This window comes from Carassius auratus, chromosome 31, assembly GCF_003368295.1.
Source record: "Carassius auratus strain Wakin chromosome 31, ASM336829v1, whole genome shotgun sequence".
Taxonomy (NCBI): domain Eukaryota; kingdom Metazoa; phylum Chordata; class Actinopteri; order Cypriniformes; family Cyprinidae; genus Carassius; species Carassius auratus.
This window is the reverse complement of record NC_039273.1, coordinates 11,167,977-11,187,835: the sequence shown is the minus strand read 5'-3', so window position 1 is coordinate 11,187,835 and position 19,859 is coordinate 11,167,977. Positions and strand designations below refer to the sequence as shown.

General features: G+C 38.0%; 1 protein-coding gene across 2 annotated transcripts in view; it reads left to right on the top strand.

Moving 5' to 3' along the window:
- Nucleotides 1-19,859, top strand: part of LOC113050536 (sodium/hydrogen exchanger 7-like) — a 39,168-nt gene that overhangs the window by 14,324 nt on the left and 4,985 nt on the right. Inside the window, exons 6-15 of one of the 2 annotated variants that reach the window (XM_026213569.1) lie at nucleotides 60-165; nucleotides 704-845; nucleotides 1,060-1,165; nucleotides 1,644-1,732; nucleotides 5,107-5,220; nucleotides 5,628-5,739; nucleotides 6,162-6,315; nucleotides 9,752-9,811; nucleotides 16,375-16,438; nucleotides 17,809-17,891. In XM_026213569.1, coding sequence (XP_026069354.1) covers nucleotides 60-165; nucleotides 704-845; nucleotides 1,060-1,165; nucleotides 1,644-1,732; nucleotides 5,107-5,220; nucleotides 5,628-5,739; nucleotides 6,162-6,315; nucleotides 9,752-9,811; nucleotides 16,375-16,438; nucleotides 17,809-17,891 — 1,030 coding nt within the window. The remainder of the gene's footprint in view (nucleotides 1-59; nucleotides 166-703; nucleotides 846-1,059; nucleotides 1,166-1,643; nucleotides 1,733-5,106; nucleotides 5,221-5,627; nucleotides 5,740-6,161; nucleotides 6,316-9,751; nucleotides 9,812-16,374; nucleotides 16,439-17,808; nucleotides 17,892-19,859) is intronic. The other variant, XM_026213570.1, reaches the window with a different exon arrangement.

Here is a 19,859-nt window from a genome sequence, read left to right as displayed (position 1 = left end):
ATTCAGAATCACGGTACCATTATGTTTCTGAAATATGTGTGTATTGGTGTAATTTTTAGTCACCGTGCTTGCGATCTTTAATGAGCTCCATGCTGATGGTGATCTCTATGCACTGCTGTTTGGAGAGAGTGTTATGAACGATGCAGTCGCCATAGTCCTTTCATCGTAAGTTCCACTTTCAAACAGTATTACTTTCTTGTTCCTTTTCTGTTGCTACAAAAAAAAGGTTCAAATCACGTGTTTTGTCTGCGGCAGCTGGTGGGATTTCCCAGGCTGCCTGCACAGAGTGGGTGCTGGGGACATTTTCACTGTAATGCTGAACAGTAAAAACTAATGATGCTGCAACTCTAGTAGTGTTTCAGGACGGTGCTCTCACTCCCCCTTTTGGACGCAGTGAGCTAGGGCTGATTGTTTCTGATTTCCTGTCTCAGCACCACTTGCACAATCTGTCCATGAAGTCGGATTATCACAGCAAAACTGTGTTGTTAAGACTTTGCTTGGAAAATATAACATGAAAAAAATAAGTCTATTTTATTAAAAATAAAATAATGTGCACCGTATTGACAATGGGGTTCACATTATGCTTCAGGGCAAGTCGAGACAGAATTTCTATCTTTAGTCTGTACTTTTTCATTGGGTGTACTAGTAAGATCAGCACAGTCAGTCCATTTAATAACTTAGTTTTTTTGTCTTTGGTTTGCAGGTCAATTGTGGCGTATCAGCCCGCAGGAGCCAACACGCATACATTCGATGCCTCTGCCTTCTTCAAATCGGTGGGCATCTTCTTGGGCATCTTCAGTGGCTCTTTCGCTATGGGTGCGGTCACTGGAGTAGTCACTGCCCTCATATCCTTTTGCATGTTGCTATGAAAATGCAGGTTATTAAATATTACTTTTTACTATGTTTTTGGTCAAATAAAGCAAGCTTTGATGAGTGTAAGAGACACTGTTTTTCCCCAAAAAACATGGTAATGTATATCTTTATTGATCTGAATATTTTTTTGATTAGCTAACTGACTATTTAATCAGATGTGTGGTTTAAATTCTTAACTTTATCTACGTGACAAAATTCACCAAGCTGCACTGTTTTCCTCTGCTGGAGACTGCTCTGTTCTTCCTCATGTCTTGGAGTACTTTTCTACTGGCTGAAGCTTGTGGATTCACAGGTGGGTGTTTGAATGGGTTGGTAATGAAAGCATAGTGGTTAATCTGCTGGGTAAACCAGAGGTCAAAATATAATATGATCTAAAATAATACGGGGCTGCAGCTGCTTCTCTAGGAACGGCACAACATTTCCCGCTTTAGTTAAATATCAAGTGGAATAATAGTATCATTTTCTGGTTTTAGAAAATCATCTGTTCATCTACTTTATCAGCACAACAAAAAATTATGTTCATGCCAAATTCTTTGCATACAAATATCAAAATGAAATTCATAAACCTAAAAAACTTCCTGCATTTTGTTGTTCCTGGGCAGGCCATGTTCCTGAATTTTGACGTCCTTGATGTGTAAATGTGTTCGGTCATTTGCACTTATCATCTGGTTGTTTTATTAGCCCTCTCCATCCTGTACTGAAATTGTATCCCACCACCCGCTTGAAAGAAAAAAATGCACAAATGATGCTAATACCCTTTACTGTTCCAGGTGTTGTCGCTGTGCTGTTCTGTGGAATCACACAGGCCCATTACACCTACAACAATCTGTCAGAGGAGTCAACTAAACGCACTAAACAGGTAAAATATTTTAGCCTTGTGAACATTGGGATTTGAGTTGCTTCCAGAGCAGCTGGTATAAAACCAGAGTGATGTGAACTTTGAAGAAGTAAGGTATGTAGAAAAAAAGCAGCAAGGATGTTTTTTTTGGGATGGGAGGCCTGCATAATCCACTTCAAAAGATGCTTTGATGCAAGGGTGCCACAAGTCGAGGGATACTGCTAAGTGAATTCCCATCGCCCCTGTGGTGTCGTCAGAGCAGTGCAATGTGATGAAGTGTTGTGATGAAGAGTAATTTCGACACCCCTGTGGCACAAATGGGTTCTTAAATGCTGCTTTTACATAGCGGTCAGTTTTTGTTGTGTTTATTTAGTTATTGAGAGGAAAGTGCGCAGTATATATTTACAGATTCATCCAAACGCCACTCAGCAGTCTCAGGTTCTCAGGTTAAGGCCATCCTTAAAAATATTTTGGTTTGCAGTAACAGTAAAAAAAATTTCAAAGGGGCCGGTAGGTAGGTCTATATATGTATTTTTTCAGGTTTGTGTAAAAAAAAAAAAAAAAAAGGAATTTTGGTGATTGGTGTTTATGTAGGTATGAATTTAAACAAATAAGCATATAGTGACGTCACTGACTGGGTCTTCAACCCGTGCCTTCAGGCGCATCATTGCAAACCTCATTTTGATGCAGGCTATATTGACCACAAACAAATTGAAATCTTTATCAAAAACATATTTATTGCATGAATTTCAGGTGAGAAGAAAAAAAAATGAGGTACTGTTATACTGTTTTACTTGCATCCACCGCTAGGTGTCAATGCAACCTACAAATGAGAGACCGTTTACTTTGCTTTCTTGGGTTGCTACTTTGAAAAAAAATCCTGTTTGATTTGAGCGACAAGTGTTCATTGTATCGATTGTAAAAAAGATTTTGAATGTCTAGAAGCATTTTATACAGCAAATAACACCAAATATAGGGAAATCCATGGACAACAGGCAGGACGAATGTAAAGATTCAATATATTGGTAGTGACCAATATTTCTGATGATTTATTGGCGTGAAGTTTCGTGCACACTGACAAACAGGAGTGCAACATTCTCGAAAAACAATAAGCAGAGTGGACTGCCATAACAATGCAAAACATTTACTGCAGGCTTCAACATGGCTATGTTTACGATTAGAAATGTCAACAACAACAAAAAATCGCATAGGTAGTCAATACTAGCCCGAATCTGTATGCATGAGACTGTCTGAATACCGGCAGAATTCACATTTCTGTTGTAAAAAGAAAAATTGTGCAGAGGTATTATTTGCTGTTATGCGTGTTTGTCCGAAGCTGCAGTTGCCGCGTGACGCGTGTTCCAAAAAAAAAAAAAAACCTGAACGTGCTCCGAGAGAAGGTCGTTAAAATCAATTTCCTATTTTCATTTCCAAACTTGTGTTGGTTGGTCCAGTCGATTCGTGCAATAGATTTTTGAACATGAAGTGACAGTCGACACAGTCACGGTTTTAGACTAGACGGGAGAAGGTGATGGGAAAAGATCTGGGCACAGTTTTTCCAGAACTTCGTGCCAAGTTAAAGTGGTGTCGAGCGGTTTTAAATAATTTTTGTGTATTATGTATTATGGTGCCCGAACCCATATGACTTTGAACATTGACCACTAACATTTAGTTTACTGCAGCCACAGCCATCATTACCAAGTGAGAACCGTTGACTCTTGACAGTGAATGAGAGGAGACAAAGCGAACGCACAGGCCACAGTGTGACATCCGTGCAAACATAATGATCTCACAGGTTTTTTTTAAAGAACGAACGTAGCTTTCTTTTTTATGTAGGCCTAGGCAATTTATTAGGGGTGTAACGGTTCACAAAATTCACGGTTCGGTTCGATACGATACACTGATGTCACGGTTCGGTTCGGTTCGGTTCGATACGTTTTAGATACAGCAAAATGTAAAAACATCTCAACTTTTCAGAATGCCGCAAGCGCACCGCGGGTCGTGTGACAAGAACTAACCAATCAGCTTCATCCTTACCCGTAACAACGTTGAGAGCTCAGCCAAGATGAAGGATCAGCTGATCATAGTTGTATATGGATTGCAATTTTGAAATAAATTTAGTAGCAGAGCTACTGCAAGCGATTTTTAGAGCTGCAAATCCATTTATCCTTCGCTGAAATTTCCGCGTCTCATGGAGAGAGCACGTCATTGTTGCTTAGCAAAGACAGACGCCTCATGAGCGCTTCTGCCCAAGCGCTTTGGAAAGGAAACCACTCTCTTGCAATCACCATTATAGCTTAAAGGGAATCCAAAGTGCACCCAAACACCAGACCTGTTGGTTATTGGAGGATCTTCTCATTTCTAGTCTGTTAAACGCATTGGCTATTTTGCAACGAGCCTTCAGCGTGTACTGAGTGAGCGAGCGCCTGCTGAGTAGCCTAACATAAACATATAAGATGGTGTTTTTTTCTTCTTCGGGAGTGTCAGGGGCGTTGCCTGTTACGTTGTTTGGGTTATTGGGCTACCTTGTTGAACGCATATCATTATATTTCTCTCTCTCTCTTTTTTTTTTTTTTTTTTCAAATATAATTAATTACTCCAACGAACCGTTCGGTATACATAATGCGTACCGCGTACCGAACCGAAAGCGTCGTACCGAACGGTTCAATACGAATACGCGTATCGTTACACCCCTACAATTTATATATTTACAATACGTACTAAAATATAATTCATATTATTTTATTGCTTTTGTATTAGTTGTTTGAAGAGTACAAAAAAATTGGTCGGTCCCAATGCAAATTTACAACCAGCAAATAGGTCGGACTAAAATTTGAGTCAGTCCTAAATTGACAGGGTCAGTCGGGTTACGGCAAACAAGAATATTTTTAAGGATGGCCTAACTGAAGTGCTGTCTTCTTCTTTGAACTGAATCAGGAGAGATGTAATACAGTCTAGTGCTACAGCGCCACACTGGTCAAACCGCATTATTGCAGGCTCTCACATTAGGTAGCCACGAGATAACCACTACTCAGAAACATTTGCCTAGAATTTGTTTTATCGTCGATAATGTCGACTAATTGTTTCAGCCCTAGTATATATATACTTAACTGCATAAAGGTTTCATATATATTCATATATCCTCATATAGGTTCTTTCCATGTGGGCAAGGGTTAAAAGTTATAGACTTTAGAAGTTGTAATCAAAGGAATTGAAGATATCGGCCTCAGCCTTAGATCTATCATATGTTACAAAAGCCTTTGTAGAGTATAGAGAGGTGGATAAGAGTTTCTCTCATTGCTTTTGTGACTGTTGTTTTAGCTGTTTTGTTGACCAAATGTGCTGTTTTCAGGTGCATATGGCTTCATGTGTGGCATGTTTCTTTGCTGTTGCAGTTGTTTGAGGTGCTGCACTTCTTAGCAGAGAACTTCATCTTCTCATACATGGGCCTGGCACTCTTCACCTTTCAGAAACACGTCTTCAGCCCCATTTTCATATTTGGAGCCTTTGTATCCTTGTTTAACAGTTGAAGTGAATGTTTTACATCACAAATTTTACATGGGGGGGGGTAATGTGTGTTAACCCCTAGCATTGACCTCAGTCAGATAGTTTATGAGTTTGACTGTATGTTAGAGAAGATGACAAATCATTGAAATGCTCTAACACATCTGGAAAAGTCCCTGTTTGGTTTATCATCTTTATTTGTCATTTATGACCACTAGGTTTGTTGAAAGCAGTCTCATGCTCACCAATGCTTCATTTGTCTGATTAAAAATACATTACAGACTACTATTGTAAAATTTGACTGCAATTACTACAATTAAAAGACTGTTTTCTATTTGTATGTTTTAAAATGGATGCATGTGAAAGCAAAGCTGAATTTTCAAACATTTTTCTTTAACATTTTGACTACTAGATAGCCATCTTTATCGGCAGGGCCTTGAACATCTACCCTCTGTCTTTCCTGATTAACCTGGGCCGAAGACACAAAATCAGAGGAAACTTTCAACACATGATGATGTTTGCAGGTATGGTGGGGTGCACACCTGGCATACTTCCTCTTCTCTGATTCTTGCGAAACAAAGTCAGTAAAGGAGAAAATAAATCCGTGCAATCAGTTTTGTAGTGTCCTTTAATATCAAACTCTTTGATGTGAACTCTTGGTAGATTTCAGCACCCTGCTGAAGCTTATCGAGATCTAAATTAAGAGTGAAATGTGGCAACAGAATCTGAACATCTCTAATAACGGCTCTTGATGTGGAGCAGCTCCCTTCAGACCAGAACACCACCCTGCTAAAAGGGCAGCAAAGTGCAGTGCCCTTAAAACACAACTGATCGAGTGTGATGGCTGTTTGCCTGCTTAAGTGCAGTGCCATTCTGTTTGTTGCACGGCTGTCATTCTTTCTAAAATCTATTGTGACTGCTGTGTGTGTGTGTTTGTGCTCTGCAGGGCTGAGAGGGGCAATGGCATTCGCTCTGGCTATCCGTGACACCGCTACGTACGCCCGACAGATGATGTTCACCACGACCCTGCTCATTGTGTTCTTCACAGTTTGGGTGTGTGGAGGAGGCACCACGCCAATGCTGTCCTGGCTACATATCAGGTCAGAGTGCAAAAGACTGAATCAGTGCCCTGTCTGACCCATTTTTAAGAGTGTGATGGATTTAGGAACATTTTTCATGCATGGGAAGTTTTACAATTTGTTCGCAGGAATGTTTAGGTGTTTAATGTTTACATCCAGGATGGTAAAGCCGAGACTGGAAAAATACTGACAACCACCAAAATCACACATATGCTTGAAAAGAAAGTTACATGTTAAATCAGAGTTCAACAGCTTTTCCACAAGCCGAAGTAAATACTAATATATAGAAGGTGCACACAATATCATAAACGAATGTACGAAACACCACAAAATAATTTGCAATAAACATGAAAATGTGTTGTAACCTAAAACCCTAATATACATAACTGATATTAAAAACTATTAAGAAACACCAACAAATGTAAGCTGTCGTGTAGGGAATTTGGGGAATATCAGTATAAGATTATAAGATGACTTATTCTTTTTTTACTTCCACAAACTGTACATTTAATAGCATTTTACTGTAGAATTATATGAAATTCCATGTTAGATCGAATAGTAAAAAAAAAAATAATAACATATATAGTAAGGGAATTTACAATTAACCAGTTAACAGGCTTTTACAGTAACATTTTAGTCTTTTCCAGTGTAGAACCTGATACATTGGTTAGGCTAGTAATATATGCCACACAGTAGTGTGCTTACAGTCACTCAGAACACTATAGCAGCCAGTTTTAAACAGTCAGGCAACACTTGACAATGTAAAATTGGGTTTTTCAGTTGGATAGACTTTGTTAACTGTATTAAAAGACATATACAGACTTTCCAGCAGGTGGCAGAAAAGCTCACCATTAACATGTTTATTAATTTGATTATTCAAGCATGTTTTGACAAATAAATAGCATTTAATTTTCCTTAAGTAAGACCCTTCATGACTATTTCAGAATTCATATTGTGGGAATAAAAGGAATCCGGTCAAGACTGTGGCTAATTTCACATGTTGTTTGTTTGTTTGTTTGTTTGTCAACCGTGCACTCTTCCCTTTTGATTGGTTCTGCTGTGAAATGTGCACAGAAAATAAACCACTCAAAAGCAGATGGGAAAGGAGCTGGCGTTGTTTATGTTGCCAAGAGCCGGTGTTTGTCTGGCTGTCCTCAGCAGGGGCTGGCTGGTACGGCACCATTAATAAATGCTGCTAGTTTGTCCGAATAAAGAGGATTATTGAGGACCGATGCTGATGGCAGCTGCTGTAGAATGAGATCGAGAAGCTCAGGCTATTATCTGAAAAACTGCTGTGCACTCAACCAGTCACAGATATGCTTAGAGTGACCACAACGAGGTAAATAAAACAAGGGCAAGAATCTAAGCAACATAAACAACAGTATTTCTGTAAATGAGTTGTTTTGTCCGACAATGCCAACAAATCAGGGCGATATGGTTTTAAGTTCTTTTCAAACACAAAAATAAATGGCTTTGGGTAATTGAGAGCTGATACGTAAAATGTAAAAATAAAAAACAAATAAAAATATTTTTATGAAGTTTATAAATTAATAACTTAAATTAATAAAGCTTATTCAAAATAAGAGTGTAGCATGAACGTAGACTATATAATCTACATTTTAAATTCCTATTTGTGTTTTAATCAGAATGTTTAGGTTTGCCTGACATGTCAGTAAAAATTAGGAACTGAGCTGACAAAAAAAAAAAAAACACAATGCGTTTTGCAGGGTGTGGTGCATACACCTTTATACATATAATATATATACCACAGCATGCAAGTGCATGTGTACCAAATGCAAAGATGGGAAGTAAGAGTTTCTACAGTGGGGAAATGTAATGGTTTCAAATATTATTTGTTTCCTGTTTCTTTCTAAAGTGCCTTTAATTTCACTCTTTATGCATAGAGTGGGGCGGTTGTTCTACAGCAGTATTGTGGACTTAATTGTTCATTTGCATGGGTTGAGTTGCAAATTTATGGGGTTGATTTGTAAACATTTTCAGTTGTTTTGTATTGTCATTTGACATTTTTTGTACCACAGAAGTGGTACAAAGAATCCAATTATCTTCACTCAGTGTAAGAGCACAGCAACTTTAGTTTCATGTTTATTGGCAATATGATGCATGTAGGACAATGGACTGGCAGATCAAAGAGACATTTGGGGTCTTTTTAGTTTACATACTATAAAGCAAGAGTAACAATCCTTTGGTCACGTGGTGTATTAGTGTATTAACAGCAGTGGTTTTTCTGCCAGCTGTGCTTGGTGAGCATTTAGGGATTCCATTGCTGGCCTTTTGTTGTTCTACTTTTCAAATAAATTTGATGGATGTAATTCCCTCTGACTCTCCGAAGGCTTTGCGTTTCCATAAATGCACTACAATTGACCCCTAGACTAGCTTACACCAGTGAGTGTGAGGGCTGCTCTCCAATACTCACACATACACACTATTCTTAACTCCACTGTAGTAGTCTCCTGCCTTTGGGCAACTGCAGGCTAATCAATGTGCAATTTAACTTTTTAGAAAAAAATGCAAAACTACTGTACTTAAGTCGAGATGAGAGAAGAGGCTCATATTTGCTCAGAGAAACAGATGGGGTGCCACTGCTTTTATTCAAGCTGACTAGGTCACCTGAGATTAATGAGAGGCTTTTGCATAGCTCGCTTTAAAAACTGGAATCGATGGTGTACTTTCAGGCATTTGTCAATGTAATGTCTGAGTGCTGGGGAAAAAAAAGACATTAGAATGCAAAGCATGGCTACATTCACATCCACGTTTAGTGCTGTTTTTCACAAAGGTATTCATGTGGCCATTGCAATACTTTTATTCTAATATTTCAATTTTAATCGTTACATTTTTAAGTAAACATTTTAATTTCGGAAAAGTTTGTTATTGTCATTTTAATAAACTGTGCTATGAGTATTAAGAAAAGCTTATATATACTATTATGACAGTTTAGAAATGGCCTGGACTGTGTTGATCAAGACCGAAGCCAGACAATTCTCTTCAGCATTGGTTTAGACTTTCTTCCTCTGTGTTGGCTAGTTCTGTCTTTTCTAGAACAGTCCCGGGAGGTTCCACTTTCTCTATAAACATTGAGCTCAGTGCACAGAGAGCCAATTCAGAGCAGGAATGTGAAGCACCAAACACACTTTATGTATCAGAAAAGAAATGTCTGTTTTGCAGAAAGAGTTGAAATGTCTTTTGACGTATATCATTTGATTCTTTGGAAAATGCCTAGATTTAGCCATTGCATCACTTTTTCGGAAATGTTAATTCCCTCACTTCTTCATGTGATGTCGTATGTAGTTATCTACCAAGAAAGGGAAATAACAATACACAGATGTAAAGACCAATCTTTGCAGTCAGAGAAACCTCCTTTGTAGTCTTTTCTCAGTAGAAGCTGTCAGGATGTTTGATGTTTTCAGGGCTGGTCTCAAGAGTTCTGTGTTGTGCTCAGGGTTGGAGAGACCACTGCTGCGGAGAAGGAGAGGCTGCGTAGACTGTGGAATTACGTCAGGTGATGATGGACTTTGCACTCTTGGTGGTGGTGTCCTTACCTGGTAAAATGTACATTAGCAGCAGTCATTTGCGTGGGTGTTTGACACTTTAATATCTGGGCTTCTGCATTAATCAGGCACATATGTCTTATATGCTTACGACTCTGTTGTACTCCTATCCCTACAGTATTCCTGCGAAATCTGTTCTGCTTCTGCTCCTGTTCCTATCCTGTTTTATTTTACAATGGTGTACTGAAATTAAAATAAAATGAAAAGCAAATTTCTTTGTCACACTGGGGTGAAAATATCTATGCAAATATCTAAACAAATTCTTCTTAATATAATAATTTTTCCCACTTGGCATTCCACATTCAACAACTTTAAAAAAATTAGATAATATTTTTAAGCATTACACAACTCTGTAGATGTAAAAATACACACATTTACACACATCTAATATACACACATTTACCCTATTAAGTGCTTATGAATACACAACTAAGTTTAAATATATATTTTTTTGTTTGTTGCTTTGGTCTGTTTTTTCTTCAAAAGAGTCCAAACACAAAGGGTGAATACAGTATATCACCTATTAAATGTAATTAAACCATATTTTTTTGTCATTGTTCCTATTATTGGATTAAGTAGTATACATGTGCTTATAATTAGGTCATATAATTAGGATATCATCAAAAAGTTGATTTTATTTAACTAATTTCATTCAAAAAGTGAAACTTGTATATTATATTAATTAATTTTCACACAGACTGATATATTTCAGATGTTTATTTCTTTTAATTTTGATGATTATAACTGACAATTAAGGAAAATCCCAAATTCAGTATCTCAGAAAATTTGAATATTGTGAAAAGGTTCAATATTGAAGTCACATGGTGACACACTCTAATCAGCTAATTAACTCAAAACACCTGCAAAGGCCTTTAAATGGTCTCTCAGTCTAGTTCTGTAGGATACACAATCATGGGGAAGACTGCTGACTTGACAGTTGTCCAAAAGACAACCATTGACACCTTGCACAAGGAGGGCAAGACACAAAAGGTCATTGCAAAAGAGGCTGGCTGTTCACAGAGCTCTGTCAAAGCACATTAATAGAGAGGCAAAGGGAGGGAAAAGATGTGGTAGACAAAAAGTGTACAAGCAATAGGGATAACCGCACCCTGGAGAGGATTGTGAAACAAAACCCATTCAAAAATGTGGGGGAGATTCACAAAGAGTGGACTGCAGCTGGAGTCAGTGCTTCAAGAACCACAATGTACAGACGTATGCAACAAATGGGTTTCAGCTGTCGCATTCCTTGTGTCAAGCCACTCTTTAACAACAGACAGCCTCAGAAGCGTCTACAGACAAAAAGGACTGGACTGCTGCTGAGTGGTCCACAGTTATATTTTCTGATGAAAGTAAATTTTAAATTCTTTTGGAAATCAGGGTCCCAGAGTCTGGAGGAAGAGAGGAAAGGCACACAGTCCACGTTGCTTGAGGTCTAGTGTAAAGTTTCCACAGTCAGTAGCCGTGTTTCCACTATCGAGCTAAGACCGGGCGTGCTAGTGCGTGCCAGGGCCAGTCGCGTTTCCACTGTCACTTCCGGGGTTTGATCGTGCCTCGCCGGGGCTTCCTTGGGGCCAACGGCCAGGGTTTTTTGGCCCGACGAAAACCTTGGGCCAAAGCGGGCCAGCTGGGGCTAGAGGAGGGGTTATGAACAAAGGCGGAGTTTCTCCAAGCCTAGAGAGCGTCAGCGCGGATCATTTCAGAAAGATAACAGCTGTAAAGCATTAAAGACGTTTTAAAATAAGTTGAGCTGAAAACTCACTCTTAGTTAGCAGCAAGTGTTTGAAATAACTTGATCCGATGTGGATTATAATCGCTAAAAGACTATGCACGCTAAACATTAACGTTACCATAGTAAACATGGTAAAATATGACCGCTTGAAGAAATCAGACGTCAGCTTCTTATTCTCTATCACAATTGTGTATTTATTAAGTAACATTTTATCTGTTGTCTCGTTTCGTGAGTTTAGCTCCAAGTTGCATATCATCAAAATATAATAATGATTTTTGTTTGGGAGCTTTTATAAAAATAGAGAGTCTGCGCTGAGGATCATTTCAGAAAGATAACCGCTTTAACACCAGCATTAAACACTTTTTTAAATAAGTCGAGCTCAATACTCTCTTTCAGTCAGCAGCGAGTGTTTGAAATAACTTGATCCAATGTGGATTATAATCACTAAACAAGGCAGAAATATTTATAAGCGATGAAAAAGATATGCAGGCTAAACATGTTACCATAGTAAACATGGTAAAATATGACCGCTTGAAGAAATCAGACGTCAGCTTCTTATTCTCTATCACAGTCGTGTATTTATTAAGTAACTTATATTATCTACCACAAGCCTCGTCTCGAGAGTTTAGCTCACATTGCCTATCATAAAAGAATATAGCATAATAATGTTTTTGTTCGGGAGCTTTTATAAAAATAGAGATATTATCATTCATTCTAAATATGACGGCTACTGTGGCTAATAAACAGAAACCGACTCGACTGAATAAGCAGGCTATTTTCATGAGCGTTAAAAATAAATAAATAAAATAGAAATAAATGTATTTATGTGTGATTAATTTTGAGTCCTGATAAATTAAAACAATATGATCGATCTATCACTTATTCTATAGTTAAAACATCGATGCTTTTGAATTTGAATATATAACAAAGCATGCAAACAAACGGCCGCTTTTATCATGTTCGTTTTGTGATCGCGCTAGTTCCAGTGACTTATTTCTTAGTTTTCTGAAAACTTCTCTTTGTTGGTGAAATGATGGGGTAGCATGACGTTGTTCTGAGAGGCGTGTAAAGGGCGTGTTTTAGTGACGTGCAGCGGCGCTTCAAGCTCCACTGTGGAAACCCTGCGCTACTCTGGCCTCAGTGCTACTGGCCCGGGGCTATGAGCCCCGCTCGGCCCTCTTTAAGCCCTGGCTCGCACTGGCCCGACAGTGGAAATACGGCTACTGGTTTGGGGTGCCATGTCATCTGCTGGTGTTGGTCCACTGCGTTTTCTGAGGTCCAAGGTCAACGCAGCCATATACCAGGAGGTTTTAGAGCACTTCCTGCTTCCTGCTGCTTCCAACTTTATGGAGATGCCATTCCAACAGGACTTGACACCTGCACACAGTGCCAAAGCTTTCTTTGTATTGGTCTTAAGTAATATTCTAATTTTCTGAGATGCTGAATTTAGGATTTTCCTTAGTTGTCAATTATAATCATCAAAATTAAAAGAAATAAACATTTTAAATATATCAGTCTGTGTAATGAATAAATACACTATACAAGTTTCACTTTTTGAGTGGAATTTGTTAAATAAATAAACTTTTTGATAATATTCTAATTATATGTCCAGCACCTATATATATTTTTTCTTTTCGGCCTGAAAAAAAAATAGTGGTCGGTATTTCAGTGCAAACATACTACTCTACTCTACTTTACTCTACTCAATTCCTGCTACTGTTCCTTAATCTAATATATTTTTCTGATGATTTTTATTTTAATCTATTTTCCTACTCAACTCCTACTATTACTGTAAAAGTCATCTTCTCTTTTTCTACTCCTTATAAAGTATTTCAGCACCCCCTCATAAGCAGTTAACTTCCTTTTCACACTCAAATGTTTTTTCTTGGTGGTTAGTCAGTGCATTTCTTCCAGGGCTGTATTTAAAACTGGTGGGAGTCACTTTGAATGAATGTGTGTGTGTGTCTGTTTCTGTGTCTGTGTGTGTCTGTGCACTGTCACTTCTGTTCTCACATCGGGGTGCTAAAGGAAATCCATGCACAAAGCTCACTGGCAAAGACTTGACACCCTCCTGGCTTAAAACTGCAGATGAGAAATGCCAAGCCATCAAAAGAAACAAAATGATTCTTTCTAAATGAATAAGCTTCCTCTTATACCTGCATTCAAAACAGTCTGTTGCCCTTGGCTTGCTTGGCCTCAATACATCAGCAACCGCAAACACCGGCTAACAGCAAGAGCTGCTCTGTCCGTCTTACAGGAAATGTTTAATATCCGCCACACTGATGTTTTTTAAACAGGTGTGTGCATACTGTGTAGACTGTGGTAAGGAGTGATGCTTTGTACTCTTCCTTAATCTTTGCTTTGGTTTTTTTCATAACTGGCTCCTCTGAGCTTCATGTGACCTTTCAATGTCGCCCACCCTCCTGCTACAGACCGAGACATTACAGTAGCCTTAAATGTTATATTACTTAAGATATTCTTCAATTTCCTTGTATTTCATTTCCTGTTTTGTCTATTGCTTTTTATCCCCTCCATTTTTATCCCTTTCCAACTTGCAAGCCTTTAGCACAATAAAATAAATAAAGGTCATTAGCTTCACAATTTGTCTTCAATAAAGTTCAAGCCCCTTCCTTCCCCACTGTTTCCCCTTTCCCAGTGTAACTTGTGTGTCAGCAAATCTTCCCTGATCTGTAACCCAGAGCTGGGTTCCTGTTTGGACAACTTGGGCTACCTTTCTGTAAACCACTGTTTTACAGCCAGTTCTCCCCTGCTTGTTAAGACACCCTGTCTGTCACCCAGAAATGCAGCACTGGTATTAGCAGAAGTATATTAACTTTTTTTTTTTTTTTTATTCAGATAAGTTGACTCTTTCTGTTTTCATTTGGTGCTTGTCCACATGGGCCACACTAGAGACTCAGAAGGCCTGTGCATCTACTAACCCTCAAGCTCTGTCTAATTTCACAATGAAGTCTCTGTTGATCCTTGGGGTTCAAAAGCCAGTGACCGCATCATATTCACTGCTTTAATTGAGAGGGAGAATAAAAGACGAGCCATAGGATCAAAGATCAGTAAATGTACTTAAAGGCCAGAGTGAAAGTTCACATAGTGTACAAAATCTCAACCTCTGAGCCTTAAAGGTCTGCTGGGTTCTTCTCGTATTTCAGCAAAGCCAAGCTAATGGGAGAACATGTCTGACTCTCCGCACAATGTTAGTTTCCGATCCAAACAGAAGTCAATGGAGCCAGATCAGCCTCAAAAATAATGTGTTCAAAACTAATTTCATAAATGCACAGCAAAATCTAAAATGTACAAAAACGATTTGTAAAATTCAAAACGCATGTATTTATTTTTTGGCACCTTAAAACTATTTCTGCAAAATCACGTTATGATTTTTAACGTTTGACAAAATACAGCTACTCTGTTAGTCTGCTATCTTATACACCACAGTTTATTCAGATCAAGTTGTAATGTTATCAAATACGTATTAAATGTCCAGATATTTCATTTAACAGCAACAGTTATGTGTTCAGTTGTTGTTGGTGATCGGTGGATTAAAAGCTTACCGTTTGGCTGAACGGAACATCCTCAAAAAAAAGAGATTTCTATCTTAACCTTTCAGGAAGGTCACAAAAATACCACACACAAATTTAAAGCAGTCCACACGTGTGACTCTTTGCAAATGTAGATTCAACGATCTGTAAATACATGTAACATCATTCATAAATGTGTGACGGAAATGAATTCAAGAACTTGATATATGCGTATTTGTGTAACCATTTAAATTTATTTAGATAAGATGCATTTGGGAAATATTTAAGCTTTTATTCGTTTATTTATGAATTGTTTTGAATTTACAAATTGGGTTTTTTAAATGTAAATTGTGTTGTGCTTTAATGAATTTTGTTTTGTAAGCGTATTATTTTTGAGGCTGATCTGGCTCCATAGATATGTCTGGTTCATTTACACAGGAAAATACTCTTTGTCATAATGGGAACAACCACACACTTTAGGAATAAACTGATATTAAAATCATATAAAATTATTTGCCGATAAGCAAATAATTATTATCATGTTATGGCCAATAACCAATATTATAAATAATATCATAGTATTTATTTGCATTTTTTTAATCCGCTTTTATTTTCATATTCGTAATTTTTATTTTTTTAGCTTTATTTTTTATTAGTTTGAGTACTTCAGCTTAAAATTTTTAAATGTTAGTTTTTTCATCTTATATTTATAATTAGTTTTATTTGAGCTTTATTATATTATTTGAGCTTAGTTAAAAATAATAAAACTATAAACAAAATAGTCCATATTTTATACTAATATAAAAAAGGCAAATAAAAACTAAAATCAGTCATGCTGTGTAATCACACTTGTTGTGTATTGTGAAAATCATTTAGATTTTACATGCTATTTCGTGGCAGTTTTATTTAAATAAGATGTTAAAAACTAATTGTCCTAGATGTTTTGGCCTGTGACCAGCTGTAGAATGAGTGGAATTGCCTATAGACTTTAAGATTTATTTCTGTAACTTCTTCTCAGTGGAAACCTTGCCTTGCTGCAATAGGAATGTTGTTTGAAATTATATCATAACATGATCAATATAGCTCAGCTTGAGTCTATTCCGCCTGTTTATCTTTTCTTCATGCTGCTGCTGTTTGTGGGCTTTGCTAAAAGGTCACTGTATGCACAGTTTGTGGCTGTATATGCACTGTGGGTTAAAAGCTGATGTTACAGATGCAACCAGGCAGACTGAAGTGCAGTTTCTCTCTCTTTCAGAGTTGGAGTTGACCCTGATCAAGATCTCCAACCATGTGGGGACAGCTTCCAGGTCCTTCAGGGAGTAAGTTATGTTTCTGTCCTCCCTTTTGCTGCAGACATGAGTGATGCTTTTGCACAGACAGTTATCACTAACTTTTCTTTTGGAGATTGAATTTTAAACTGTTGCTACATCGTCCTGTTCCTTTTGCACTTGAGACTTTGTGTAGCTGGCTAAAAACCACACACCAATTCATTCTTCCGGTTTTTGCCTCAAAAAAAAAGGTCCACGACATTTGTGTTATTTGTGGAGCGATCTTTAGATAACTTAACCTCTTCAAAAGCAGCCATTTGAGGAACGTTGACTCCTCTTTAGCTGTTACCATGTTGTGTTGAAGCCCGTGGGCGTGTTTTTGAAGAAGTGTGAATACATGAACCAATACAAAGATACAAGTTATACTTTTTATGAATTTTTTCTGAAATTAGAATGGCAAAGCTTATTTGGAACGGACACCTAGGAAACTAATGTCATTTCTCATCTGTTCATCCTGGTTTAAATTAGTTCCATTATAGGACAGTGACTGAAATTAGATAAGTGGGAACCAATCGACTTCCAATCGATTAATTCATGTTTCTAATCCAGACCCTGATTTGTTCAAATGAAATTCTTTTGACACTGTCTTTGCCACACATCTTATTAACAGTGGACCTCACTGTAGTATTAACAATAAAGAAATGTGGAATCTTAGCGAAGGCTGCGGTATGTGTTGTTGTGAGCTTGTTTGTGAAGGCGATAATCTGTAATCTTTTTAAATGCAGTGAAGCTGAAGATGAAGCTGAACTCATGAGATAATTGTACTGGCCGTTGCAAGACCTAAGGGATAAATATGGATGAATTTTGAGTGTGTATTTATGATAAACTGATAAGTATCAGGTTTCCATTCCACCCATTCAAAGGTTTGCAGGCCATTTCTCCATATGGTCTGGTGTTATGTGGCCAGTAGTGGATTAACGTTTGATGACACTGGAGGTGCAAAAAGTACACACGTCACATTTCAAATAATATAATATAATATAATGAATCTTTAAAAAAAAAAAGAAAAGTACACAGTGCACACTTAAGCTTTTATTAACAAAAGGGTTAACTTTTGAGCTAACATTTAAAGAATCAGGTTTTGACAAACCAGAAATGGAAAAACAGATTGTCAACCTCCAAATGTTAACTCTATTACAACATGAATTGTTGATTGCTGTACGCTACTGATAGAGAGATGCTCAATGATGAACACAAAACAATATATCTTTTCATTTATTTACTTGTCTGTCACAATAATTAGTTGTGCTTTGAATTGTCTTATTCAATAATTGCTAAAGCTACAGTATATACTATATATGTGTAAACGTTTGCATAACCCTGTAGATTTTACAAATCATACTTCCTCTTTCTCTCCTCAGGATGGAAGCCAGTCAGAAGGACAGAGCAAGACCAAGCAAGAGAGCGCCTGGCTCTTTAGACTCTGGTATACTTTTGACCACAAGTATCCTTTTCAGCATGCCATTCACAACAACACACACTTGCACACTTTTGTGGTCTTGTCATTAGGAACTCGCGCACGGTTGTGCATTACTTCTCTTTCACTATTCTCTTCTCTGCACTTCCGTGAGCCTAGCCAGTGAGATTACTGTTGCTCCATGCAAATGACTTGGAAAAAACAAAAAGGAGACATATTGATGAAACCCGCTGAAGCGGATCTGGATGAATATGAATGAGCACTGAGAGTGAGGAAGGGATGAATAATTTTCATCCACGATTTCATAGGGTAGCTGTTTTTGATCAGCGTTTGTGATCCTCTGAGGCCTTAAAACTGTGCCTCTAAAGCCTCGAACTGACAAGCCTCACCAAACTCACCAGCTCCTTCTCCAAAAAAAAGCTCCAGTCTGAACTCCGCACCTCAATATGAATCGCTGGAAATGTCATTACAGACATTCTTTGTACGGAAAGTCAAATGAAATGACTGCAGTCCATTTTCTCACAAAGCCTTCAGGTCCTGAATGAAGCTATCAGTGATTCTTGAGCTTTCAGCGGGGCCCATCCACTGCAATTATTTTGTGCTGATAGGATTAATGTACCTTTCAATGAGATGGTGGTGGGTGGTGAGAGGAACAGCAGAATGGCAAAGAAAGAACAGAATAGCAAAGAATAGCACACGGTTGCTAGAAATAATGCTTAAAGGTGAAAGTAGCACACACACATTTTCTTACACACTTCTCAATCCGCTTCCTGCACAGCTGTGACTAGCCAGCTCCACGTGTGGTGACTCCGAGGTCCTCGGAGCTTATGTCAGATGTTTATTAGGAATCTTAGTTTGTGTTTTTCTTCTTAGCCACAGCCATTTCACAACAACCTAATCAACAACGCTCGGTTCCTTTTTCAGCGTGTGTCTTTGTGCTTTCCAAAAGGCCAGTGCTATTGGATTGGCCAGCCGCCAGTTTTATTTCTCTTTGGGGACAAGTCCATGTTATTGGAAATACTAAAACAAAATTTCACTTTATATCTGGCAATCTCTCCCTACCTCTGTAGGGGACAACCAGTTCATACCCCACTCAAAGATATTATACAGTTCCAAATCCATCACGGGGTTTTTCCTGGTTTCAAACCACCAACCATTTACAGCTGCCTTTTCTGTTTTTATCCCCAGCTGTCAAAAATAAAAAACCTGAGTATTGCTGCCAAATGCATACTAGCTGTCCTGCTTAGATCTGTGTGCGCTGGACTCTGAGTGAACTATGATCTGTTTACTCCTGATTATGATTCTGAGACTCAATCATATCTTATTTGAGATGAGCGCTTGCCTCTGCCAAGCTGAATTTTGTAACTTCCATTATAAGCAATGCTACTTTTGAATGGTTTGAATTGGCTGGTTGTTTTGAAATGTTTGACTTGGATGAATGTCGGACGTCTTGCAGACATTATTCATTTGTGCCTGTTATGGTTTAACTAGTTTAGCCCCAAATTTTTTTCATTATTTACTTGCCCTCATGGGCCCCTATAACACACCCAGCGCGAAGCTAAGCAAGGCACTGTGCAAGTATTTTTGCTAGTTTCAGCCCGACGCAGTTCTCATTTTCCCAGCCTGCACCACGTTGTTTAAATAGCAAATGCATTTGCGCCCATTTGTGCGCCCATGGGCATGCTGGTCTAAAAAAAGAGGTGTGTTCAGGCGCATTATATTTTGAGGAATTGAAAATAGACTGCGTCATAGACCAACTCAAACCTAGTCTAAAGTCAATGGTGCAATATTTTTGTTATTTAAAGAGTTCGTTAGTATAAAATGCATCTCTGGGCAGGTCCACAATACGCGTACATCTTGCTTATTACACATAGGGATACGCAGCAGCACACAAACATTTTTAAATATGTAACAATAAAGATTAAAATCTAAAGGATTACTATTGCGTAGTCTACATGAATATAAAAATGCCTACATGTCATAATGGATAGCCAT